This window comes from Oncorhynchus clarkii, chromosome 26 (genome assembly GCF_045791955.1).
Source record: "Oncorhynchus clarkii lewisi isolate Uvic-CL-2024 chromosome 26, UVic_Ocla_1.0, whole genome shotgun sequence".
In the NCBI taxonomy this organism is placed as follows: Eukaryota; Metazoa; Chordata; class Actinopteri; order Salmoniformes; family Salmonidae; genus Oncorhynchus; species Oncorhynchus clarkii.
In genome coordinates this window covers 4,420,699-4,448,641 of record NC_092172.1, presented here as the reverse complement: position 1 = coordinate 4,448,641, position 27,943 = coordinate 4,420,699, and the positions used below count along the sequence as shown (strand labels likewise).

Sequence of the window (27,943 nt, the reverse complement as noted above, 5' to 3'; positions counted from 1 at the left end):
CAAAATGGTGCAGTTTGAGGCCGTGTGGAGGCGCTGGAGATGGGGGTGTGAGCAGGAGGGTCCTGGCAGGTGTCGTTTGTATGTGTATGTTTTGTATTGTCTAAAATCATAAAATATATATTTTTTAATTCATAAAATTACAAGTTTGCAACACATCTGATTATTCATTGTAAATAGGATTTATTTGATTTATTTTGTTTACGTTCTTCATTGTAACCACAATGTCACAAATAATTGAACACACACGTGCAGATTAAGTTGGTCAAAACATTTCCCTATTAAAGACTGTCAAAAAGAATGTTGGTACTTACATATTTTGATCCAAAGCCATGAATGAGTGAGTCACCTCAGCTTAATGCTGACAAATAGCTACATAATAGGCTAAGCCGAAACAAATATATTAAATTAACTAAAGAAACTAGTACATTTTATAAATAAATGAAGTAGCTCAGGTCTTGAAAATATGGGCAACCTTTTCCCCCCTCGCTGGACTCTTTCATTCAGTTTCTTCCTCACATCAGCAAAGAAGGACTCCGTGTTTCAGCAACTCACTTTATAGAGAGGGGCTATCACTCTTTCACACTGTGGTAAATAAAGCCAGTTTGTTATTTTGAATGAATTCGTTCTGTTTTTAGACGGAGAGAAACCAAAAGCCCACTGTGCCTATTTTTCGAAAATCGCCAGTCCACTTTTCAAGTGTAATTGCGCCATTGTATTTACCCAAGTTATCTCTCAAATTATTTTTTTGCCTGACGCAGGACTCTAATGCCAGAGAAGACTCTTGGACTCAAACATTCACTCGTCCATTAATTGATGAAAAGATAGTCAATTTGTGCCACAGTTTAGACTACCCATAGATAGGCGTTCTAACTCCTCCCTTGTCATAGTGTGGTGCAATCTTCCACCATCTTCCACAAATGGTTGCGGTACAAAACTTTTAATTGAGGAACAACTGTATCTCTCCTTCGGCAGTGAACTACTCTGGCCCGCTGGCCTCAGCTCCACTGGTCTCAGCTCCACTGGTGAGAGAGACTGGGACAACTATCCTCCAACCACTTACCCCATCCTAACGGAATCCCACTAAGAGGCAACAACGACATACAATGAATTTGCCCTGTAACATTATTCATCGCCTAGGAAAGTGCCGTCGTGTGTGTAACATAATTTTAAGACAGCAGGTCTAATGTACGAATCCATGGTCAATACTGTCCCGGCATTGTCTACATTTGGATGCTAACAGATAGCAACCAGATAGTTCATTGTCTACTCCTGGTTGGTGAAGCTTGCTGTAATTTTGTGGTTGTGAAAGCCTGTGTCGGTGTAACATCTCACATTTTCTCTTTCAATGAATAAGATCATATCATTCTCAAAGTCCTGTGCATGTGTTAATCATTGTATTTGCCTGAGTGGAGTAAGGTAGCTATTCATACTAACCTGTGGAGACTGTCCCCTCAATCACTGTGTTGTATCACATTATATTCTGCCTTTATATTTTAACTGTTAAGTACCTAATTTCCAACTTATTTAGTCTAGTAAATAAAACCTTGAATGTATTATTTGTGGAATTGAGTTAATTTGCGAGCAATTTGGTTCTTGAAGTACCAGAGCTTGACGTCTGTTCAGAGTGAGAATATAGTAAATTGATTAAAACTATTGTCGAAATAGGATTAATGATATAGTGGTTAATGTTAACTACTGATATAGTTAATTCAAGAATTAATCTATATCCAACCCTTAATGGTGCCCCTCTTAATCAAATAATTCAGATCAATTTATTGTGCATTCGGAAACATTCAGACCCCTTCCCTTTTTTCATCTACCACTTGGACAGCTCATGTCTTCCCTCTGGTGGCGAAAAGTTGATTGATCCTATGGCATTCTGCTTCTTCTTATGAAGCAAACTGACCTCTTTCCACACTTAATCAGCGTTACAATTGGAGTACATTACTGAAATGATTAAGCTACCAATTGGTAGTGTATGTATGATCACAGTTTAACCATCTATGCCCATTTTTGACAATTTACAAAACAATTATATAGTGCAGCTTGTTTGAACATTGACTCTAAAGACTGATCCTGTGTATCGTAATGATCAATCACTGTTTTCAAACTGTTATTGTTGATCCATTACTCTTTCTTTGTTTATTCATAGGTGGTTAATTGTTAATTAATTACTTTGCATGTATAGCTTACTGCTTGATTTATTGATTCTTCATCAACACATCAATATTTTTACAATTTTAAAACAGCATGACCATTCCACTAATAGGGCAAAGGACATTTAAACACGTTTTCTGGACAATGTATCAAACTGAAGGACTCGTGACATGTTGATCTAATCTTGAAGCATACTGCAAAAAAAAAATATTCTCTTTTCCTATGCCATTAAAATGGTTATAATGGGTATTTTGCTGTAACATCAAAATGTATAGATTTTACCTGGGTATGTTTGTTAACTAAAGGCTACGCATTACAGTGTAGGCACTGTTAAACTGTGTGTATAGAAGGAACATTCTGTGAACGCTTATAAGGAAATCTCAGATGTATCTCACTGAACCTAAAGCAAAAAAATACAATAATTATTTTAATATATATTTTTTATACCTAAAAGAGTACTAAAATGAAACTCAAATAGTTAAATGATCCATAGTATGACCCTCTTATACTGAACAAAAAATATCAAATTCCAAATGAAAAGTGGTGGTCCCATTTTTCATGAGCTGAAATAAAAGATCCCAGAAATGTTCCATGTGCACAAAAAGCATATTTATCTAAAACTGTGAGCACAAATTAGTTTACATCCCTGTTATTAAGAATTTCTCCTTTGCCAAGATAATCCATTCATCTGAAAGGTGTGGCATATCAAATTGGAGTGGGTCTAGGGTTTCTGGGATAATGGTGCTGATGTGAGCCACGGCCAGCCATTCAAAGCACTTCATGGCTACAGACGTGAGTATTATGGGTCGGTAGTCATTTAGGCAGGTTACCTTGGTGTTCTTGGGAACAGGGATCATGGTGGTCTGCTTGAAGCATGCTGGTATTACAGACTCGGTCAGGGACAGGTTGAAAATGACAGTGAAGACACTTGCCAGTTGGTCAGCGCATGCTCGGAGTACACGTCCTGGTATTCCGTCTGGCCCTGCGGCCTTGTGAATGTTGACCTGTTTAAAGATCTTACTCACATCGGCTACGGAGAGCATGATCGCACAGTCATCCAGAACAGCTGATGCTCTCATGCATGCTTCAGTGTTGCTTGCCTCGAAGAGAGCATAAAAGTTATTTAGCTCGTCTGGTAGGCTCGTGTAACTGGGCAGCTTGCGGCTGTGCTTCCATTTGTAATAGTTTGCAAGCCATGCCACGTCCGGGTTAGAGTCCCACTCCTTGAAAGCAGCATCTCTACCATTTAGCTCAGTGCAGAAGTTGCCTATAATCCATGGCTTCTGTTTGGGGCATGTACTGTACATCCAGTCACTGTGGAGACGACAACATTGATGCACTTATTGATGAAGCCAGTGACTGATGTAATGTACTCCTCAATGCCATCAGAAGAATCGCAGAACATATTCCAGTCTCTGCTAGCAAAACAGTCCTGTAGATTAGCATCTGAGTCGTCTGACCATTTCCTTATTGAGCGAGTCACTGGTACTTCCTGGTTTAGTTTTTGCTAGTAAGCAGGAATCAGGAGGATAGAGTTATGGTCAGATTTTCCAAATGGAGGGCGAGGGAGAGCTTTGTATGCGTGTCTGTGTGTGGAGTAAAGGTGGTATAGTGTTTTTTCTCCCTTTGCTTGCACATTTAACATGCTGGTAGAAGGTTAAACAGATTTAAGTTTCCCTGCATTAAAGTCCCAGGCGAATAGGAGCGCCGCCTCTCGATGAGCATTTTCCTGTTTCCTTATGGCTCGTTGAGTGCCGTATTAGTGCCAGCATCGGTTTGTGATGAAAACTCTCTTGGTAAATAGTGTGATCTACAGCTCATCATGAGATACTACCTCAGGAGAGAACAACCTTGAGACTTAATATTAGATTTTGTGCACCAGCTGTTACTTACAAATAGACACAAACTGCCACCCCTTGTCTTACCGGAGGTAGCTGTTCTATCTTGCCGATGTACCGAAAACCCCAGCAGCTGTATGTTCCCGAGAAAGCAGTATATCCTTTGAGGTGAGAAGTTATTTTCCGTCATAAGAGATGGTAGCAGCAACATTATGTACAAAATAAGTTAAAAGCAATGCAAAAAAAATGAACAATATAAGTAGTACAGTTGGTTAGGAGCACATAAAACGGCAGCCATCCCCTCCGACGCCTTTCTTTGACCAGCCACCCGGACAGCTGATGAAACTGAGGAGTATTGCTGTCTGTAATAAGGCCATTTTGTGGGGAAAAAAACATTTCTGATAGGCTGGGCATGGCTCCCCAGTGGGTGTGCCCCTGCCCAGTCATGTGATATCCATAGATTAGGGCCTAATTCATTTATTTCAATTTATTGACTTCCTAATATTACCTATAACTCAGTAAAATCTTAAAAATTGTTGCATGTTGCGTTCATATTTTTGTTCAGTATAAAACAATTCCATAGCACCCCCCCAACATCTTACTCTCAATATTCAGGCAATCACACACACACATGCACAAAAGCAAACACACACAAACAAAGCTCCTCTGATGCCGACTGAGTCCCAAATATTGCCGTATTCCCTATATAGTGCACTTTTTGACCAAAGCCCGATGGGCCCTGGTCCAAAGTAGTGCACTATATATGGAAAACGATCCCATTTGGGAAGCAACTGCCATTCTGTAAGGAATAGGATCTGAGACGATGACTGCAGACACTTTCTTCTTTGCTCCACCGCAGCTAAATCCAACAGCAGGATGAGGCTAAAAATAATTGCTTTGATAATTAGTACCACCTACAAAAACGTTTTATTTTTGAATTTTACATTTTCCAATTAATCATGCATGCTTTTTCCTCCTATGACCTTAAATGTTGAAAAAATATCAATATGGCCTCCAGCGCGGATCTGAACAGCACAACTTAGTGTTTTCCTATCGTCCTGCCATTATTTTTTGAAAAAGAATATATTAGCTGAATCTAGCACTTGCAGGGAAATGAGAACAGCATCATCTCCTATTCCGACACTCCACCTCCTCCTCCCTCACTCCATTTCCCCCAATGCAGCGAACATCATTACACTCAGTATCACACCACTAAGGCACGCGGTTAGACTATTCCAACACAGTCGCACATTGTTAGCAAAAATGGATGAGAAAAGAGCAGGCATCTCCCATTGTTCTCTAAGCCAGTGTTTAGGCCCTGCTGAAATCCTCTCTTTTTAAAAACCTCTTTTGTGTACAACAAACCGGTCCTAAAGAAAGAGAAAAAAGACCATTAACAAGATTAGGGAGCTCATTTTGCAGCTGACAAAAGGATTTACAATGTGCATCTGTTCATTAAGCGGGAAGCGGGTAACAATACTGAACTATAATCTTTAGCTGGGCTCTGATTGAACTTCAGTGGCCCGTCTATTGTTGTGTGCTGGGGTTTTAAACAATGGTACACTTGCTGCTCCTCTGAGGATAACATGACAATGGAGAGAAGGAAGAAGAAAGAGTAAGGGAGAGATAGACAGACGGCGGAATAGAGACAGTAAGAGGATGGAAATAAAGAAAGGGTGATAAACTCCTCTCTGTCTAACATTTTCATTTGAGGAAATTATAGTTTCCAGAGACATACAGTAATGAATGCATGCGTTTATTTTACTTTTTCACAGTGGGAATCATACCCACAACCCTCACATTGCAAGCACCATGCTCTACCAACTGAGCCACACAGTACCAGTTTAAGCTTCTAATTTCCATGCATGTGGTGTCCTCTTGACCCTTTCAGGATCAATAACAGTAAACTATCTCCTGTGGTGGAGGCCAAGCTTTATGTGACCCAGCAATCATCTCAGTGACATTGGGTATGAGGGGGAGGAGCAATTTGTGTTTATGCAGAGACCAGCTGGCTGGTGTGTTTACAGGCATATTCAATCTCTCCCTATCCCAGTCTGCTGTCCCCACATGCTTCAAGAGGGCCACCATTGTTCTTGTACCCGAGATGGCAAAGGTAACTAAACTTAATGACTATCGCCCCGTAGCAATTACCTCTGTCATCATGAAGTGCTTTGAGAGAACAGTCAAGGATCATATCACCTCTACTTTACCTGCCACCCTAGACCCACTTCAATTTGCTTACCGCCCCAATAGATCCACAGACCATGCAATCGCCATCACTCTGCCCTATCCTATCTGGACAAGAGGAATACCTATGAAATAATGCTGTTTATTGACTATAGCTCAGCATTCAACACTATAGTAACCTACAAACTCATCATTAAGCTTGAGGCCCTGGGTCTGAACCCCGCCCTATGCAACTGGGTCCTGGACTTCCTGACAGGCCGCCCCCAGGTGGTGAAGGTAGGAAACATCACCTCCACTCTGCTGATCCTTAAAACTGGGGCTCCACAAGGGTGCGTGCTCAGCCTCCTCCTGTACTCACTTTCTGTGTGAGAGTAGCAGGTGTAAGTATGAGGGGGCCATCTGGATCTGTAGAGACTGGAACCAGATGTCTGGCATTGATGATGGCAACCACTTCTGCCATCAGAGTAATGAGTGTTTCATGACTTTCATGACTTGAATGACCCTGTTGGAGGAATATAGAATCCAGGATTTTCCTTGCTATGCCAATCATCCTCTCCCAGGCACCACCCATGTGAGTGGCATGAGGTGGGTTGAATATCCAGGTGCAGCCCTGTTCTGCCAGGTAGGTATCCATGGAGTCATCATTGATTTTCAAGGGTTACTAAAGTTCCTTGCAGGCCCCAATGAAGTTGGTTCCAAGGTCGGAACCAATCTGTTGCTTTGCTCGTCGAGGATGGCATAGAATTTCACTGCTCTATCTCGTAGCCTGTTGGGTAGATTTTGATGAGGCAGATCTTAGAGCAAGACCTGTCGGTGAGGTTCCCACTGCAGACTTGGGTACACTGAGACATTTCATCGGAAGGAGGTGTGAGCTATTCAGGGAGGTCTCCTTCGGCCTTGGCGGATCGAAGCTCCATCAGCAGGTCGCCCAACTCCCTCAGCTTTGGGTAATTCTTGTTGGAGATCTTGGGGAGACTCTATCATTTCTGGCGAACTGTAGCATTCCTCAAGATAATCCCAAACCATCCTCAGACCTTGTTCTGGATGGTTTACATGAATGGGACGGATTCATTTTATATCTTCACTAGATTCTTCCAAGCCACTTAACTAGAAGATCCATTTTGTCACCGTAGGTTAAGTCTAAGCCTCTGATGGCGTTGTGAAAGGAACGCCGCCAAGCCCTGTAGCTCTCCGGTTGGTCATAAAATTGGAGTAGACCCATGGTGATGAGCTCGCAACGAGCAAAGTAACTCACAAAGTTGAAAATGTATGGGTTCCCACTTTGGGTGTCTTCCCATGTACGCTTGTAATGTGGAGCAGGTGGATGACTTCCGTCATTGTGCATACTTCTTTGGGTCCCGCTGCTGTTCTGGCCTTCTTGAAGGGAAATGTGTAAGCTAGGGGTGAGGTGAAACTGCTGGGCTGGCCTTGACTCCGGATTAGGGAAGTGGCGGTCTACAGCGGTAGTGGTGTCAACAGGTGGAGAACTGATCTCAGGCTTGAGACATTGCAATAGGGTCTTACGTGCGGGCTCTGGCCTGGTATATCCCTGTATTGTCTCATCATCAGAGGACAGCTCTACTCCTGTCATTGGTTTGGGAGTGTCGTAGGATTTAGCTTGCTCTATGAGATACTCCTTAGTTCGCTGTTTGGGGTCGAGTTGGGTGGAGTCGAGCGTGAGTCTCCAACTACTTTTCTGACTGCCGAAATCAGCAGCAGCTTCTAGAGCCTCAGCCACTTCCTTTTCCTCTTTCAGCACATCCATAGATGCTTCTAATTGTGCTTTTTCTATTTTCATTCTCCTTTCTTTCTCCGCAAAGGAGAGGTGAACTTTTGCAGCTTCTCCTTTTGCCCTTGCAATGGGGGCTGCAGCTCCTATAGGTGAGCTGCTTGAATGGTAGAATGAGGCTGAAGCACGAGATCTGGTCTTGAAGGTGGATGCCTCCTCCTCGGCCACAGTGTGTTGGAGGTTGTCTGTACTCTGACGCAATTCTTGTTGGCTTCTCTTGGCGTTGTGATGGGTTAGCAGTGTCTGTTGCTTGATCCAACTTGTGGTCCTGCCCGCTAGAGAGCTGTCATTTCACTATACTGTCCTCCGTATGTGTTACTGCATATTTTGACAGCAAGATAAATGCCTTCACATCAATAATCCTCAAAGCATGATCTCCATGTTCACAAGATTTATTGATTTGAAACAGCGTGAAACTGAAACAAAGGCCATAATTAACTAGATATGAACGTAACCTGATATTTTGTACACACTAACAACAAGCAAAAGCTAGGCTAACATACTGTAGCAATTAAGCTAGTGCTGTCCATCTATTCCACAAAGTAAACATACACATCCAAATTCCACAAATAATGCTCTGAAAGGAAAGATATATACTCACCGACTAAGCTTCCTAAGGCATACAATGTAAAGGATGGATGGAGATTGTAAGCAGACAACTGAAACAGAGCACTCTGAGCTCGACATGAGGCAACGATGAACAACTTCCTCATAACAGGTCACATGACGGGTCAATTTTCTAGGTAAAGGAAAATACTCCAGATCAACACTAGGGGGAGCCAAATTCAAGGTAAGTAAAGAGCTGCAGATAAGTATAAGACTGAGATGGAACTGAATGCTTTTTACCAACTCAGTTCATGGACCACATACATCTCCATCTGTACAGAGCTGTCCTGGTCTGATCCTAGAAATTATAGATGAAATGGAGGGACATAATTATGTCATATAGTGCAAATATGTTATTTGAATGAGATACAGTATGCATATATATTATAGGTAAATGTGAAATGTAGTATTGCACAATAGAAAATTGAATGGAATCATGGATACAGAATGACACCTCTGGCTCCCATAATATGTCCACGTCTCCTCTATGACATTCATAGCTGTTCAAGATCGATGTACTCATAGAAATAGAACCTAGCTTCTCAACAGCGTGCGCCACTACGCAAAATATGTGCTTTGTTTGTAACAAAACACAGGCAGGCCACAGTTTGTTAAGATCATCTGCTCAAACATTTTCCTACGAAACAAAACTGTGCATAATTCAAGAAGATCTAAATGCATATTCCCATAAACTACTTGGCATGCAGTGGATTAAGTTGGTACATGCGCAGAATGTTATACGGTTTGGGAAAAGGCATCATGGAGAGGCTTGATCGGGTCACGCAGCCTCTGCCTTCTGAAATAGTCTTCCATTATCCTCCAAAAGTGAATGAGTATTCTCTTTTTAGTTAACCACTTTACCTCCTCTATTCATACACCTCCATCGTTAGACACAGGGAAGGTGGGATCACAGCACGAGGCTTAGCTAGCTACAGTACTACTAGCTTACCTCTTTGTTATTATTAGCAAGGATGTTATGTTAGCTGCATTACTACCAGTTTACTTCTATTGCATTAACATTAACAGGGGCAGCAGGTAGCCTAGCAGTTAAGAGCATCATGCCAGTAGCCAAAAGGGTGCTGGTTCAAATCCCCGAGCTCGCAAGGTTGGAATAAATCTGCCGTTCTGCCCTTGAGCAAGGCAGTTAACCCCCAACAACTTCTCCCTGGGTGCCAATGACGTAAAATGCGGAATACACATTTTGGTTGAATGTATTTAATTGTGCATCTGACTAGGTACTCCCTTTCCCTAGTTACATGCTTACCTCTTTTATATTAGCAGGGACATTATGCTAGCTACATTCCTACCAGCTTAAATCTTCTGTCCCTGACTGGTCTTGAACCAGGGAAACTCTGAATACACATTGACGTGTCACCATCAAGAAGTGTTACCAGTAACGCCACAAATGTTGCGGCTCATGCAGTGCAAGGGAAACAACTACTTCTAGGTCTCAGAGCGGGATATGTCTACTAATACTCCGATAACCATTTCACATCAGCTACACGGTGACAGATAGCATTAGCAGGGACAGACTTGGGACCTAGCCCAGATCTGTGACTCATTTCTTAATTTCTAAGAGCACAGTGATGATGTATGTTCAGACTGAGGAGAGACGATTGGCCAACGATAGGGGCATCACACATTAATGAATTTCCGGAGGGACAGTGAAAATGGGGAATAATTCCTACAAGTCTGTTTCCATAGAATATGAATAGTCTAGGGAAGATGTAGCAATAGTTACATAATAATACAATACGGGGCCATTTGAAGAATATTTGACTTGATTTATTGTGAATACGAACATAGATATTGATCAGTTAGTGTGTGGTTGGAACGCTCATTCTCTGAGCTGGTTGGAGTGCATTTCATATTCAAGTCATTGTTTTATGCATTTTTCTCTGATCAACAAACCATTTTCCCCCAGTTGGATCATTTGCATATTACTCATGACTTCCAGAGTGAAAAATGTGGAGGAGGCAGTAAAGTTGTTCGATGGCATCTTTTTTTATTTTTTCTGGGGCTGCTGTATGTCTGTTGTTGGAGACAATCCAGCATAGAAACAGTCTGGAAAGCACTTTGCAAATTGCATTGATCTCTCCGTAGACCTACCTTCCACCTGCCTCCCATCCTAATGCCTCTCTATTACAGAAGGACACGGGGAGGCGGTGGCAAGACGACAGGTGTGATACACGAGCACACACTTACACACACACACACACACACACACACACACACACACACACACACACACACACGTCTCACTCCCAAATAAAGAGAATTCCCTATATTCTACACTCTAATTACACACTGGTCGTCACGAGGGACAGACAGCGAGACAGTACTAGAGTGATAGAGTGAGGGAGTAGAGGAAGAGAAGACGTGTTCCTTTTCCTGGGAGACAGAACAAGATTAATAGACCGAGTTTAGGAGAGGAGAATACAGAAAAATGGAACAGGATGAGAAGAAGAGAGGAGAGGTGTTTTCCTTGCCTGAGACTCATGGTCGCCAGTTTATAAAAACACCCATACATTGCATTCAGAAAGTATACAGAACCCTTCCCCGTTTCCGCATTTTGTTACATTAAAATTGATTGAATTAAAAAAATTCTCATACACACAATATCCAATAATGACAAAGCAAAATCAGGTTTATAGACATTTTAAAAACAGAATTACCTTATTCAGAACCTTTGCTATGAGACACAATTATTATTATTTTTTTAACTTTTATTTTACTAGGCAAGTCAGTTAAGAACATATTCTTATTTACAATGACAGCCTACCAGGGAAAAGTGGGTTAACTGCCTTGTTCAGAGGCAGAATGACAGATATTTACCTTGTCAGCTCCGGGATTCGAGCCAACAACCTTGCAGTTACTGGCCCAACACTCTCACCACTAGGCTACCTGCCACCCTGAAATGTTTGAGATGTGTCTACAACTTGATTGGATGAGGCGAGGTCAGGATAGGTGAATCAAAGCTGGGACCGAGAGACTGAAAAACAGCTTCTATCTCAAGGTCATTAGACTGTTAAATAGCTATCACTAGCCGGCCTCCTCCCAGTACACAGCTCTGAACTTAGTCACTGTCACTAGCCCGTTACCTGAGAGGCTGCTGCCCTATGTACATACACATGGAACACTGGTCCCTTTAATAATGTGACACTGGTCACTTTAAATGGCTGGGGGCAGTATTGAGTAGCTTTGATGAATAAAGTGCCCAGAGGTGCCCAGAGTAAACTGCCTGCTACTCAGTCCAGGTTGCATATTATTAGTATTTTTGGATAGAAAACACTCTGAAGTTTCTAAAACTGTTTGAATGATGTCTGTGAGTATAAAATAACTAATATGGCAGGCAAAAAAAACAGAGAAAAAAATCCAACCAGGAAGTGGGAAATCTGAGGTTGGTCGTTTTTCAACTCATTCCCTATTGAAGATACAGTGGGATATTGGTTATGTTGCACTTCCTAAGGCTTCCACTAGATGTCAACAGTCTTTAGAAACTTGTTTGAGGCTTCTACTGTAAAGGAGGGGCTCATAAAAGCTCTTTGAGTCAGTGGTCTGGCAGAGTGCCACAAGCTCCTGACGCTCGTTCATGTGAGAGTTAGCTCGCGTTCCATTGCTTTTCTACAGACAAAGGAATTCTCCTGTTGGAACATTATTGAAGATTTATGTTAAAAACTTCCAAAATATTGATTCTATACATCGTTTGACATGTTTCTACAGACTGTAACGGAATTTTTTGACATTTCGACTGCTCCTGGTGAACGCGCTTCGTGAGGTTGGATTTGTTTACAAAACGCACTATCAAAAGTAGCTATTTGGACATTATCGAACAAAACAAACATTTATTGTGGAACTGGGATTCCTGGGAGTGCATTCTGATGAAGATCATCAAAGGTAAGTGAATATTTATAATGTTATTTCTGACTTCTGTTGACGGCACAATATGGCGGATATCTTTTTGGCTTGTTTGGTCTCTGAGCACCGTACTCAGATTATTGCATAGTTTGCCTTTTCCGTAAAGCTTTTTTGAAATCTGAGAGTGGTTGCATGAAGGAGAAGTGTATCTAAAGTTCCATGCATAACACTTGTATTTTCATCAACATGTATTATGAGAATTTCTGTAAATTGATGTGGCTCTCTGCAAAATCACCGGATGTTTTTGGAACTACCGAACATAACGCGCCAATGTTTACTGAGATTTTGTGATATAAATATGAACTTTATCAAACAAAAAATACATGTATTGTGTAACATGAAGTCCTATGAGTGTCATCTGATGAAGATCAGCAAAGGTTAGTGATTAATTCTATCTCTATTTCTGATTTTTGTGACTCCTCTCTTTGGTTGGAAAAATGGCTGTGTTTTTCTGTGACTTGGCTCTGACCTAACATAATCGTTTGTGGTGCTTTTGCCGTAAAGCCTATTTGAAATCGGACACTGTGGTGGGATTAAAAAGAAGTGTATCTTTAAAATGGTGTGAAATACTTCTATTTTTCAGGAATTTTAATTATGGGATTTCTGTTGTTTTGAATTTGGCGCCCTGCACTTTCACTGGCTGTTGTCATATCGATCCCGCTAGCGGGATCTCAGCCCTAAGAAGTTTTAGTAATGTTTACATACTGTTTTACCCATTTTAAATGTATAGTTTGTATTCTAGATTATATGCACAATAATCGTTGAATAGGATGGCCTTCTCTAGAATACAGTATATACATATGAAATATAACAGTATGTAAAACATTATTAAAGTGACCAGTATTCCATGTGTATGTACATACACAACATATTCTATCCACATACTGTCCATAATGTCTATACATCAATATACAGTCGTGGCCATAAGTTTTGAGAATGACACAAATATTAATTTCCACAGTCTGCTGCCTCAGTTTGTATGATGGCAATTTGCATATACTCCAGAATGTTATGAAGAGTGATCAGAGGAATTGCAATTAATTGCAAAGTCCCTATTTGCCATGCAAATGAACTGAATCCCCCCAAAACATTTCCACTGCATTTCAGCCCTGCCACAAAAGGACCAGCTGACATCATGTCAGTGATTCTCTCATTAACACAGGTGTGAGTTTTGAAGAGGACAAGGTTGGAGATCACTGTGTCAGGCTGATTGAGTTCGAATAACAGACTGGAAGCTTCAAACGGAGGGTGGTGCTTGGAATCATTGTTCTTCCTCTGTCAACCATGGTTACCTGCAAGGAAACACACATCATTGCTTTGCACAAAAAGGGCTTCACAGGCAAGGATATTGCTGCCAGTAAGACTGCACCTAAATCAACCATTTATCAGACCATCAAGAATTTCAAGGAGAGCAGTTCAATTGTTGTGAAGAAGGCTTCAGGGCGTCCAAGAAAGTCCAGCAAGCGCCAGGACCGTCTCCTAAAGTTGATTCAGCTGCAGGATTGGGGCACCACCAGTACAGAGCTTGCTCAGGAATGGCAGCACGCAGGTGTGAGTGTATCTGCATGCACAGTGAGGCGAAGACTTTTGGAAGATGGCCTGGTGTCAAGGGCAGAAAAGAAGCCAATTCTCTCCAGGAAAAACATCAGGGACAGACTGATATTCTGCAAAAGGTACAGGGTTTGGACTTCTGAGGACTGGGGTAAAGTAATTTTCTCTGATGAATCCCCTTTCCGATTGTTTGGGGCATCCGGAAAAAGCTTGTCTGGAGAAGACAAGGGGAGCGCTACCATCAGTCATGCCAACAGTAAAGCATCCTGAGACCATTCATGTGTGGGGTTGCTTCTCAGCCAAGGGAGTGGGCTCACTCACAATTTTGACTAAGAACACAGCCATGAATAAAGAATGGTACCAACACATCCTCCGAGAGCAACTTCTCCCAACCATCCAGGAATAGTTTGGTGATGAACAATGCCTTATCCAGCATGATGGAGCACCTTGCCATAAGGCAAAAGTGATAACTAAGTGGCTCGGGGAACAAAACATCGATATTTTGGTTCCATGGAAACTCCCCAGACCTTAATCCAATTGAGAACTTGTGGTCAATCCTCAAGAGGCGGGTGGACAAACAAAACCCCACAAATTCTGACAAACTCCAAGCATTGATTATGCAAGAATGAGCTGCCATCAGTCAGGTTGTGAACCAGAAGTTAATTGACAGCATGCCAGGGCGGAATGCAGAGGTCTTGAAAAAGAAGGGTCAACACTGAAAATATTGACTCTGCATCAACATCAAGTAATTGTCAATAAAAGCCACTTATGAAATACTTGTAATTATACTTCCGTATTCCATAGCAAAATTTGACAAAAATATCTAAAGACACTGAAGCAGCAAATTTTGTGTAAATGAATATTTGTGCTATTCTCAAAACTTTTAGCCACGACTGTAGATATATATACAGTACCAGTCAAAAGTTTTGAAAACACTTACTCATTCAAGGGTTTTTCTTAATTGTTACTATTTTCTACATTGTAGAATAGTAGTGAAGACATCAAAACTATGAAATTACACATATGGAATCATGTAGAAAGCAACAAAAACAAATCTAAATATATTTAAGATTTGAGATTCTTCAAAGTAGCATCACTTTGCCTTGATGACAGCGTCGCACACTCTTCTCTCAACCAGCTAAGAGGTGTGCCAAGTTAATTTGTGTAATTTCTTTCCTTCTTAATGCGTTTGAGCCATTCAGTTTTTGTGACAAGGTAGGAGTGCTATACAGAAGATAGCCCTATTTGGTAAAAGACCAAGTCCATATTATGGCAAGAACAGTTCATATAAACAAAGAGAAATGACAGTCCATCATTAATTTAAGACATGAAGGTCAGTCAATCTGGAATTTTGTTTTTATTCAAGTGCAGACGCAAAAACCATAAAGCGCTATGATGAAACTGTCTCTCATGAGGACCGCCACAGGAAAAGAAGACCCAGAGTTAGCTTTGCTGCAGAGGGTAAGTTTATTAGCCTACAGGCCATAAATAGCAAGTAGAAGTTCAAAACAGTTGAAGTCGAAGGTTTACATACACTTAGGTTGGAGCCATTAAAACTTGTTTTTCAACTACTCCACATATTTCTTGTTAACGAACTACAGTTTTAGCAATTCGGTTAGGACATCTACTTTGTACATGACACAATTAATTTTTCCAACAATTGTTTACAAACAGCTTATTTCAGTTATAATTCACCCTATCACAATTCCGGTTGGTCAGAAGTATACATACACTAAGTTGACTGTTCCTTTTAATATTAAACTTCTTGGAAAATTCCAGAAAATGATGCCATGGCTTTAGAAGCTTCTGATAGGCTAATTGACATAACTTGAGTCAATTGGAGGTGTTTGTTTATGTTTATGTATTTCAAGGCCTACCTTCAAACTCAGTGCCTCTTTGCTTGACATCATGGGAAAGTCAAAATAAATCAGTCAAGACCACATTGTAGACCCCAACAAGTCTGGTTAATCATTGGGAGCAATTTCCAAAAGCCTGGAGGTACCATGTTCATCTGAACAAACATTAGTATGGGACCACACAGCCGTCATACCACTCAGGAAGGAGACACGTTCTGTCTCCTAGAGGTGAACGTACTTTGGCGCGAAAAGTGCAAATCAATCCCCATCCCATCAATCCCATCAATCCCACAACAGCAAAGGACCTTGTGAAGATTCTGGAGAAAACAGGTACAAAAGTATCTATATCCACAGTAAAATTAGTCCCACAATGTAGAAAATAGTAAAAAATAAAGAAAAACCCTTGAATGAGTAGGTATGTCCAAACTTTTGACGGGTGCTGTATATATAAAACAAAAGTTAGACAATCAGGGAGCATTGAAATTCCAAAAGATTTTCTTGCACATTTTGATGGTGAGGAAATATAATACATTTTAAGTGTGGCCCTCCGAACCTCGGTCGAAGACTGAATCCGGCCTGCTGGGCAAAATGAGTTTGACACCCCTGGTGTAGAGGGTTCGAAAGGGGCAAGGAGGTGAATATGTTTCCTCTGCAGATGAGAGAGAAGAGGAAAAAGGGAGGGGGCTGTGGATGTCCAGAGTATGGGGTAAGAGTACCGATGGAGCTCAAGAGGGTTTGAGAGAGGTATAAGAGGTAGAGAGGCATGGAGGATGAGGTCTTACCTGTGCAGATTGAGCCATTCCCTACGTAGCCAGGCTTACAGGTGCACAGGTGGCCTCTGATAGTGTTGGTGCAGATGGCATTGTCGTCACAGGAGCTCTGCCCACTTGCACACTCGTCATGTTCTGAGGGAAAGATGCAGCAGGATCAGACTGTGTGGTAGTGTCTGTCTGTCTGTCTGTGAGCGTATAGACTACTTGGTTGTGTGAGAGTGTATTTGTATCATGAATGCATGTTTGTGTCATATGTGTTTGCTTGTGTCTGTGTTTGCATGCCGAGTGTGCACGTGCATCCCTCCTGTAGGGTCAACGTCATATTTTCATTCAACAGTGTACTTTATATCTGAGCTGCTGTACCGATGGGCTGGTTTGAGCATTCAGCCTCACATAATAGGGAGTGGGTTTGCACCACAGGCAGTGTATGATCAAACATGATCTGTAGTCGCTCATCGCTGCAAAAAAACAGCATCTCATTTACTCGCCTACTTCTGGTTATCCATGACAGGTTGTAACACAAACACAGCCAAAAGATATATTGAATGCAGTTAACGATTCAAACTTCGCCACACACTTGATCTTAAGCTGTGTACAAATCAACCGTGGTAAACTGTAGGCGTTCCGGTTGAAATTCATTAAATTCAACATGAGGCAATCCATAATGCTGCTTCTCATCTGCCGGACTAGGCTCCGGTAAGTGTAGTATGTTGCATGCCTTTGATTTTTTTCAATTTGTATGTTGCTTTGCCTTGCGGTCTCTGAAAATGAAGTGGATTAACCAACGGAGATGGTGCAAATGTGTAGTTTAACTACAGTATTGTTGAAATGACTCTCTTACGAAGATCTGAAGGATCAGGTTACAGTGCTTCCGCTATAAAGCGCCTTTTCTCTCCTGCAGAGGGGGAGAGGGTGGTGAGGTTGTCCATTTTATGATGGTCATATACATATACCTGCAGGAACTCTCTCTCTCCCACTCTGCAGAAATGGAAGTGAAAAATATCTTTGTTTACAACAGAGAGATTTTGTAGTACTGTGAAATCCAAGCTTGGATAATGAAACAATATTTCAGTTATCCAAACCGTTGGAATGGTCCGTGCTTACTTTTAAATGATGAACCACTGTTGGCATCATTTAGCTAATAAAACGTTAACATTTTTAGGAAGTTTAATTTATTATTAAATTAGACACTTATCGGACAACTTCAGTAGGCAGCTAACTAGATAGATTATTTAACTTCTTTGGGCTCATTGGGACACTAGCGTCCCACCCCGACAACATCCGGTGAAATTGCAGAGCACCAAATTCAAATTCAGATTTCAAAAAGGCCTTACGGCGAAAGCATACCATGATATTATCTGAGGACAGCGCCCCGCATACAACAGCATACAAACATTTTCCAACCAAGAAGAGGCAGAACTAGTGATAAAATAAATCACTTACCTTTGAAGATCTTCCTCTGTTGGCAATCCAAAGGGTCCCAGCTACACAATAAATGGTTGTTTTGTTCGATAAAGTCCCTCTATGTCCCCAAAACTCAGTTTTGTTGGAGCGTTTTCTTCAGTAATCCACTCGCTCAAAGGCGGTCAAAACATGCAGACGGATACATCCTAATAGTACGGGTAAAGTTCATCGAAACATGTCAAACGATGTTTATAATTTTTATTTTTTTATTTTACTTTTATTTATACAGGTTTTTTCTCATTGAGATAATATCTCTTTTCCAAGAGAGACCTGAGAAACAGCTGGCCTAAAAACAAATACACTCTTCTATGATATATACATCGATCAATATACATCGACCACCAACGAAACTAGATCATCACATTTTAAAATGTTCAGGAGAGAATTCCAGGACAACGGTGCTAAGTATCTAAAACTATTTCTACCATGACCTATTCAAATTTTTGGTACTATTAGAAGCAAATCAGAATGGGACAGGATGACCCCCAGTCTTCTCTTTAAGTTTTTAAGGGATGATGATGTTATGGAAATGTGAAGATACGATAGCTAGCCATTTTCTGTGCTAATATCTCTGGCTGTGGTAACTAGCTAGCTAACTTCAGCCTCACAACCATGCCTGCGACGCTAGTTTAAAGTGAGCTATCTAGCTACCTTAGCCAAATAAGTCTGGACTGTCTTTGACACTGTTTCACTTGTTAGCTAAGGTTAGCTAAGTTAACTACCATAGCTAGATTTGACTTTTCTCCATCTGGGTTAATTTAGCCAAGCTATTTGGCAGGACTACCTCATGCTTGCATAGTGATTGATCAATTTAGCTAGCGTTACTTTACTGGCTTTCAACTTTGAACCTAAGTTAGAGGGTAAGTAAAACTGTGAAAGTCCTTTGTGTGTGTGGGGACAGAGCTCTGGGGAATAAAACAGATTTTCATTGACCCTGTGTAAAACAGCATCTACTTATCCCACATTGTCATTGATAACCAATAGTACAAACTTGAAACTTGAAAGACTTAACTTCACCAGAGGCTCTCAGAATCATGCAGCCACTTTGGGACAAAATACATTATATGCACAGCTACCATAGATAGTCTGGCCTTCATTTTACCATACTTCAAATCAAATCAAATCAAATTTTATTTGTCACATACACATGGTTAGCAGATGTTAATGCGAGTGTAGCGAAATGCTTGTGCTTCTAGTTCCGACAATGCAGAAATAACCAACAAGTAATCTAACTAACAATTCCAAAACTACTGTCTTGTACACAGTGTAAGGGGATAAAGAATATGTACATAAGGATATATGAATGAGTGATGGTACAGAGCAGCATAGGCAAGATACAGTAGATGGTATCGAGTACAGTATATACATATGAGATGAGTATGTAAACAAAGTGGCATAGTTAAAGTGGCTAGTGATACATGTATTACATAAGGATACAGTCTATGATATAGAGTACAGTATATACGTATGCATATGGGATGAATAATGTAGGGTAAGTAACATTATATAAGATAGCATTGTTTAAAGTGGCTACTGATATATTTACATCATTTCCCATCAATTCCCATTATTAAAGTGGCTGGAGTTGAGTCAGTGTCAGTGTGTTTTCAGCAGCCACTCAATGTTAGTGGTGGCTGTTTAACAGTCTGATGGCCTTGAGATAGAAGCTGTTTTTCAGTCTCTCGGTCCCAGCTTTGATGCACCTGTACTGACCTCGCCTTCTGGATGATAGCGGGGTGAACAGGCAGTGGCTCGGGTGGTTGATATCCTTGATGATCTTTATGGCCTTCCTGTGACATCGGGTGGTGTAGGTGTCCTGGAGGGCAGGTAGTTTGCCCCCGGTGATGCGTTGTGCAGACCTCACTACCCTCTGGAGAGCCTTACGGTTGAGGGCGGAGCAGTTGCCGTACCAGGCGGTGATACAGCCCGCCAGGATGCTCTCGATTGTGCATCTGTAGAAGTTTGTGAGTGCTTTTGGTGACAAGCCAAATTTCTTCAGCCTCCTGAGGTTGAAGAGGCGCTGCTGCGCCTTCTTCACAATGCTGTCTGTGTGAGTGGACCAATTCAGTTTGTCTGTGATGTGTATGCCGAGGAACTTAAAACTTGCTACCCTCTCCACTACTGTTCCATCGATGTGGATAGGGGGGTGTTCCCTCTGCTGTTTCCTGAAGTCCACAATCATCTCCTTAGTTTTGTTGACGTTGAGTGTGAGGTTATTTTCCTGACACCATACTCCGTGGTCCCTCACCTCCTCCCTGTAGGCCGTCTCGTCGTTGTTGGTAATCAAGCCTACCACTGTTGTGTCGTCCGCAAACTTGATGATTGATTTGGAGGCGTGCGTGGCCACGCAGTCGTGGGTGAACAGGGAGTACAGGAGAGGGCTCAGAACGCACCCTTGTGGGGCCCCAGTGTTGAGGATCAGTGGGGAGGAGATGTTGTTGCCTACCCTCACCACCTGGGGGCGGCCCGTCAGGAAGTCCAGTACCCAGTTGCACAGGGCGGGGTCGAGACCCAGGGTCTCGAGCTTGATGACGAGCTTGGAGGGTACTATGGTGTTGAATGCCGAGCTGTAGTCAATGAACAGCATTCTCACATAGGTATTCCTCTTGTCCAGATGGGTTAGGGCAGTGTGCAGTGTGGTTGAGATTACATTGTCTGTGGACCTATTTGGGCGGTAAGCAAATTGGAGTGGGTCTAGGGTGTCAGGTAGGGTGGAGGTGATATGGTCCTTGACTAGTCTCTCAAAGCACTTCATGATGACGGAAGTGAGTGCTACGGGGCGGTAGTCGTTTAGCTCAGTTACCTTAGCTTTCTTGGGAACAGGAACAATGGTGGCCCTCTTGAAGCATGTGGGAACAGCAGACTGGTATAGGGATTGATTGAATATGTCCGTAAACACACCGGCCAGCTGGTCTGCGCATGCTCTGAGGGCGCGGCTGGGGATGCCGTCTGGGCCTGCAGCCTTGCGAGGGTTAACACGTTTAAATGTCTTACTCACCTCGGCTGCAGTGAAGGAGAGACCGCATGTTTTCATTGCAGGCCGTGTCAGTGGCACTGTATTGTCCTCAAAGCGGGCAAAAAAGTGATTTAGTCTGCCTGGGAGCAGGACATCCTGGTCCGTGACTGGGCTGGATTTCTTCCTGTAGTCCGTGATTGACTGTAGACCCTGCCACATGCCTCTTGTGTCTGAGCCGTTGAATTGAGATTCTACTTTGTCTCTGTACTGACGCTTAGCTTGTTTGATAGCCTTGCGGAGGGAATAGCTGCACTGTTTGTATTCGGTCATGTTACCAGACACCTTGCCCTGATTAAAAGCATTGGTTCGCACTTTCAGTTTCACGCGAATGCTGCCATCAATCCACGGTTTCTGGTTAGGGAATGTTTTAATCGTTGCTATGGGAACGACATCTTCAACGCACGTTCTAATGAACTCGCACACTGAATCAGCGTATTCGTCAATGTTGTTGTCTGACGCAATACGAAACATGTCCCAGTCCACGTGATGAAGCAGTCTTGGAGTGTGGAGTCAGCTTGGTCGGACCAGCGTTGGACAGACCTCAGCGAGGGAGCCTCTTGTTTTAGTTTCTGTCTGTAGGCAGGGATCAACAAAATGGAGTCGTGGTCAGCTTTTCCGAAAGGGGGGCGGGGCAGGGCCTTATATGCGTTGCGGAAGTTAGAGTAACAATGATCCAAGGTCTTTCCACCCCTGGTTGCGCAATCGATATGCTGATAAAATCTAGGGAGTCTTGTTTTCAGATTAGCCTTGTTAAAATCCCCAGCTACAATGAATGCAGCCTCCGGATAAAGTTCATTCAGAGCCATCGATGTGTCTGCTTGGGGGGGGATATACAGTGCCTTGCGAAAGTATTCGGCCCCCTTGAACTTTGCGACCTTTTGCCACATTTCAGGCTTCAAACATAAAGATATAAAACTGTATTTTTTTGTGAAGAATCAACAACAAGTGGGACACAATCATGAAGTGGAACGACATTTATTGGATATTTCAAACTTTTTTAACAAATCAAAAACTGAAAAATTGGGCGTGCAAAATTATTCAGCCCCTTTACTTTCAGTGCAGCAAACTCTCTCCAGAAGTTCAGTGAGGATCTCTGAATGATCCAATGTTGACCTAAATGACTAATGATGATAAATACAATCCACCTGTGTGTAATCAAGTCTCCGTATAAATGCACCTGCATTGTGATAGTCTCAGAGGTCCGTCAAAAGCGCAGAGAGCATCATGAAGAACAAGGAACACACCAGGCAGGTCCGAGATACTCTTGTGAAGAAGTTTAAAGCCGGATTTGGATACAAAAAGATTTCCCAAGCTTTAAACATCCCAAGGAGCACTGTGCAATAATAATATTGAAATGGAAGGAGTATCAGACCCCTGCAAATCTACCAAGACCTGGCCGTCCCTCTAAACTTTCAGCTCATACAAGGAGAATACTGATCACTCGTATTTTGGGAAATTCACATGTCCAAATGGCCCCACCTCCTCTGTCATTTCCTACATCCAGCATATCATTCCTCCTGTCCCTAGCATAAGTTGATAACATACTGGGGAAGCTATTTGTTTCAGAGTAGATTGAATTTGACCTCGGAGAGAGTAACTTGTAATTTTCTGTTCATGTGGTTTAACAAACTTAATGGACAGGAAATTAAAAGTAACTCTCTCCGAGGTCAAATTCCCCATACCCTGAAACAAATAACTTACACATCCACATTCCTCCTTTCCCTAGCAGAATTGGCTTACATTCTGACATGCTGAATGTAGGAAATGACAGAGGAGGTGGTGCCATTTGGACATGTGAATTTCCCAAAATACGAGTGATTTTCCAATAAGACAAATAAATGGTGGTAATCAGTTGGTCTTTGTGTTATTACAGCCTCGAAAACACTGTTGCTGATTAGCTATTCTGTTGATAATCTGCACACCACTATCTGCATAGTCTGTATCCCAAATGGTTACCTTATTCTCTAGTGCACTACTTTTGACCAGAGCCCTTTGGTCCATAGTCTAAAGTAGTGCACTACATACCGTAGGGAATAGGGTGCCATTTGGCATGCAGACAGAATAATCCACCACAACAAAACCTAATTGGAGGCATTGCATACCAGGAGGAATGTGTTTGATTTCACTAAATCAGAGAGTATCGGAAGTAAACACAAGCTTGGCTTGTTTGAATCAGATTGAGAGCCCCAGCCAATGTCAACAGACAGTAGAGGTGTACACATTTCCATCCTTCAAAAGGCCCAATCTGTGATATGGTTTCACCTCACAGACTGTCAATCCTTGCATCCATAGCTCGGTCGATCTCATTTATAGAGATTACATTTCTCCAGCCCCACTCCTCAGATGTACAGCAAACAAAGTGGTGTGGGGGCCGGCCTCCATTTAGTTGTTTTTCAAATTCAGGATTGTGTCTTAAACTTAATTTGCTAGTTTATCTGATACAAGCATTGTATCTCCAACACTCAGCAGCCTTGTGATAAAATCCCCCGCACCCTTCCTCTTGTGTCTTTCCCACCTTTGTAAAACGGTTTCTTGAAATCTCTTGACCTGACAGCCATAGTTTAACTACAGTGTGGAGCTGCGTCCGGACCCCTCTCCAGCTGAAGGAGAGTGTGTGTGGCTCCAGAGTACACAGATCTACCTGGGGTCAAATGGCTCTCACAATCACTTATGGTTTTCTGAGAGGCAGAGAGAGAAGGATGCTCAAGTCACCATGAGCTGCAATGTGTTGCTTCTCTCAGCCAGCACTGAGTAAAACTATAAACCTCTATGTATCAAGCTTCTCAGAATGTTGATGTAGGTTCAGCCCCCCGGGTCCATCTTAATCCTTGTAATCTAAAAGTCTAAACTGATCCTAAATCAGCACTCCTCTGAGAAACATTGTACTGCCCCTGATCTGTAGTTTTGTACAAAACTCAGATTAAACAAACTGACAACCCGTGAGAAGTGAGTGCACTCTGTTTACCAAGACACAATACTTGCCAACCTTGAGATCTCAAAATGATCAATCATTCTCAGGAAGTTAGGTACGAGGTGGTATGGAAAAACTTGAAGTGTTTGTGTGTTGGCCTACCCACATGTTCAAAGTTTTTGTGTATGCATATTTGACCTACCTGTGCAGGAGTAGTCATCCACTCTGATGAAGGCAGGTAGACAGTCACAGCGATGGCTGCCGGGGACATTCACACATGCTGTGTTAGCCTGGCAGTAGTGCCTCTGGACAGCACACTCATCAATATCTGAGAGAGAAGAACCCACACAGAGTAATTGTCAATAAAATATTTGTATATATATTATTTAATGGGTAGTGACCGTTGGAGGGTAGAGAGGGGGACAGAGAGTAGGGGCCAAGGAGGAATATAGAACTCTGTCACCAGTGGGTATGTGTGGTTTGGAGCCTGCAGCACTATAGTACCACTTTACCAGACTCCGGCACAGGAGTTGTCAATATCTGAGGAAACACACAGAGCCTTATGGCCGAAATGAAGCGCTGTCCACACTATCCCTCTATGACTGTTCAATAAAAATACCAAAAAACGTTAAAAAAATAAGTGGAATTTCATCCCTGGGAGAGAAAGCGGCAGCGTCCCAAATGACACCCTCTTCCCTTTATAGTGCACTACTTTAGACCAGAGCCCTATGGGCCATTATCAAAAGTAGTGCACTATAAAGGGTGCTGTGGCATTACCCAGTTGGGTTTATTTTACCTTCATACAATGTAAAAGGCGGCAGGTAGCCTCGAGGTTAGAGAGTGATTATTTATAAACACTCTGAGCACGTGGAAAGGCACTAGTCTATATAAAATTATTATTATTGGAGTCATCAATATCTGAAGGAGTTTACAGTCATCCTATAATGGGAAAGTATCAAGTGTCATGAATAATATTGAATTTAGCACCAACAAATTGTATTGGTCACATGCACTGAATACAACAGGTGTAGACTTTACAGTCAAAGGCTTACATACAAGCCCATTCCCAACAATGAAGAGTTAAAAAGGAAGACAAATATTTTCTGAATAAAAATGGAAATAATAACACAATAAAAAAAGAACGCTATATACAAGGAGTACTGAGTCAATTTGCAGGGGTACGAGGTAGTTGAGATAATTTACGTAATTTACAGTAGATGTGGGTAGGGGTAAAAGTGACTAGGCAATCAGGATATACACTGTGTACAAAACCTTAAAACTGATTCGGGATCGGTGTCCCTTCCATGGGATGGTTGAGCTAATGTAGGCTAATGCGATTAGCATGAAGTTGTAAGTAACAAGAACATTTCCCAGGATATAGACATATCTGATACTGGCAGAAAGATTAAATTATTGTTAATCTAACTGCACTTTCCAATTTACAGTAGCTATTACAATGAAAGAATACCATGCTATTGTTTGAGGAGAGTGCATAATTTTGAATATGAAAAGTTATTAATAAACATATTAGGCACATTTGACCTGCCTTGATACGACATTTTGAACAGAAATGCCATGGTTCACTGGACTTTGCACAAAATCTCAATTGCACCTGGGACGGGAATAATACATTATGGCATTTCTCTTACATTTTAAAGATGATGGTTCAAAAAAATTGAAAATAACAGTTTTTTCTTTGTATTATCTTTTACAGATCTATTCTGTTTTTTTCTCCTACATCCCTTTCACATTTCCACAAAGTTCAACATGTTTTTTTTTACAAAAGGTACCAAGAATATGCATATCCTTGCTTCAGGGTCTGAGCTACAGGCAGTTAGATTTGGATATGTCATTTTAGGTAAAAATTTTAAAAAAGGGACGACAGACTGAGCAGGTGAATTCAGGTGAAAGCTATGATCGCTTATTGATGTCACTTGTTAAATACACTTCAATCACTGTAGATGAAAGGGAGGAGAAAGGATCAATAATTATTTTAAAGCCTTGAGACAATTGAGACATGGATGTGTGCCATTCAGGAGATGAATAGGCAAGACAAAATACTTAAGTGCCTTTGAACGGGGTATGGTAGTAGGTGCGAGGCGCACCGGTTTGCATCAAGAACTGCAAAGCTGCTGAGTTTTTCATGCTCAAAAGTTTAATGTGTGTATAAAGAATGGTCCACCACCCAAAGGATACCCATCCAACTTGACACAACTGTGGGAAGCATTGGAGTCAACATGGGCCAGCATCCCTCTGAAATGCTTTTGACACGTTGTAGAGTCCATGGCCTGACGAATTGAGGCTGTTCTGAGGGCAAAAGGGAAGGGGGGAGTGCAACTCCAACCAATATACTCAGTCAGTTATGAAAACTAAGGCAACCCCTATTACTAGCCTATTCAACCTCTTTTTCGTATATTTTGAGATCCCCAAAGATTGGAAAGCTGCTGCGGTCATCCTCCACCCAAACTGTTATATACCTATATCCATCCTGCCCTGCCTTTCTAAAATCTTTGAAAGCCAAGTTAATAAACAGATCACCGAATTAAATCTAGAATCGGCTTCCTATTTCTCAACAAAGCCTCCTTCACTCATGCCGCCAAACATACCCTCGTAAAACTGCCTATCCTACCGATCCTTGACTTCGGCAATGTAATTTACAAAATAGTCCCCAACACTCTACTCAGCAAACTGGATGTATCACAGTGCCATCCGTTTTATCACCAAAGCCCCATATACTACCTACCACTGTGACCTGTATGCTCTCGTTGGCTGGCCCTCACAACATATCTGTCGCCAAACCCACTGGCTCCAGATCATCTATAAGTCTTCGCTAGGGAAAGCCCTGCCTTATCTCAGCTCACTGGTCACCATAGCAACACCCACCCATAGCACGCGCTCCAGCAGGTATATTGCACTGGTCATCCCCAAAGCCAACACTTCCTTTCAGTTTTCTGATGCCAATGACTAGAACAAATTGCAAAGATCTCTGAAGCTGGAGTCTTATATCTCCCTCTCTACCTTTAAGCATCAGCTGTCAGAGCAGTTTACCAATTACTGTACCTGTACACAGCCAATCTGTAAATAGCACACGCAACTACCTCATCCCCATATTATTACTTATTACTTATTACTTATTACTTACTTACCTCTTGCTCTTTTGCACCTCAGTATCTCTATTTGCACATCATCATCTGCACATCTAGATTTACAGATTTGAATGGTTGGAGAAAACGGAGGATGGAACAACAACATTGTAGTTACTCCACAATGTTACCTGACAAAGTGAAAATAAGGAAGCATGTACAGAATAAAAATATTCCAAAACATTCATCAAACTTAAAGTAATATTGCAAAAAATGTGGCAAAGAAATTAACTTTTTTTCCTGAATACAAAGTGTTATGTTTGAGGAATATAAAGTACAACACATTGCAGAGTACCATTTTCCATATTTTCAAGCATAGAGGTGGCTGTATCATGTTATGGGTATGCTTGTAATTGATAAGTACTGTTTTTATTTTTTAATGAAAAGAAAAACATAATTGATCTAAGCACAGGCAAAATCCTAGAGAAAATCTGGTTCAGTCTGCTTTCCACCAGACGCTGGGTGAGGAATTCACCTCTCAGCAGGACAATTTTGAAAAGAATAATGGTCAAATGTTGCACAATCCAGGTGTGGAAAACTCTTAGAGAATTACCCAGAAAGACTCACAGCTGTAATCACTGGCAAAGGTGCTTCTACAAAGTATTGACTCAGTGATGTGAATACTTATGTAAAAATAAATATTTCTGTATTTCATTATCAATAAATTAGCAAACATTTCTAAAAACATATTTTCACTTTGTCACTATGGGGTATTGTGTGTAGAACGGTGAGAG

General features: G+C 41.7%; 1 protein-coding gene across 1 annotated transcript in view; it reads right to left on the bottom strand.

Annotated features, from left to right (window-relative positions):
* LOC139384527 (protein kinase C-binding protein NELL1-like) overlaps positions 1 to 27,943 on the bottom strand; it is a 366,687-nt gene that overhangs the window by 54,624 nt on the left and 284,120 nt on the right. The window contains exons 13-14 of the mRNA XM_071129356.1: positions 24,269 to 24,394; positions 16,685 to 16,807 (exon numbers count right to left, since the gene is read on the bottom strand). Of these exons, the coding sequence (XP_070985457.1) occupies positions 16,685 to 16,807; positions 24,269 to 24,394 (249 nt within the window). The remainder of the gene's footprint in view (positions 1 to 16,684; positions 16,808 to 24,268; positions 24,395 to 27,943) is intronic.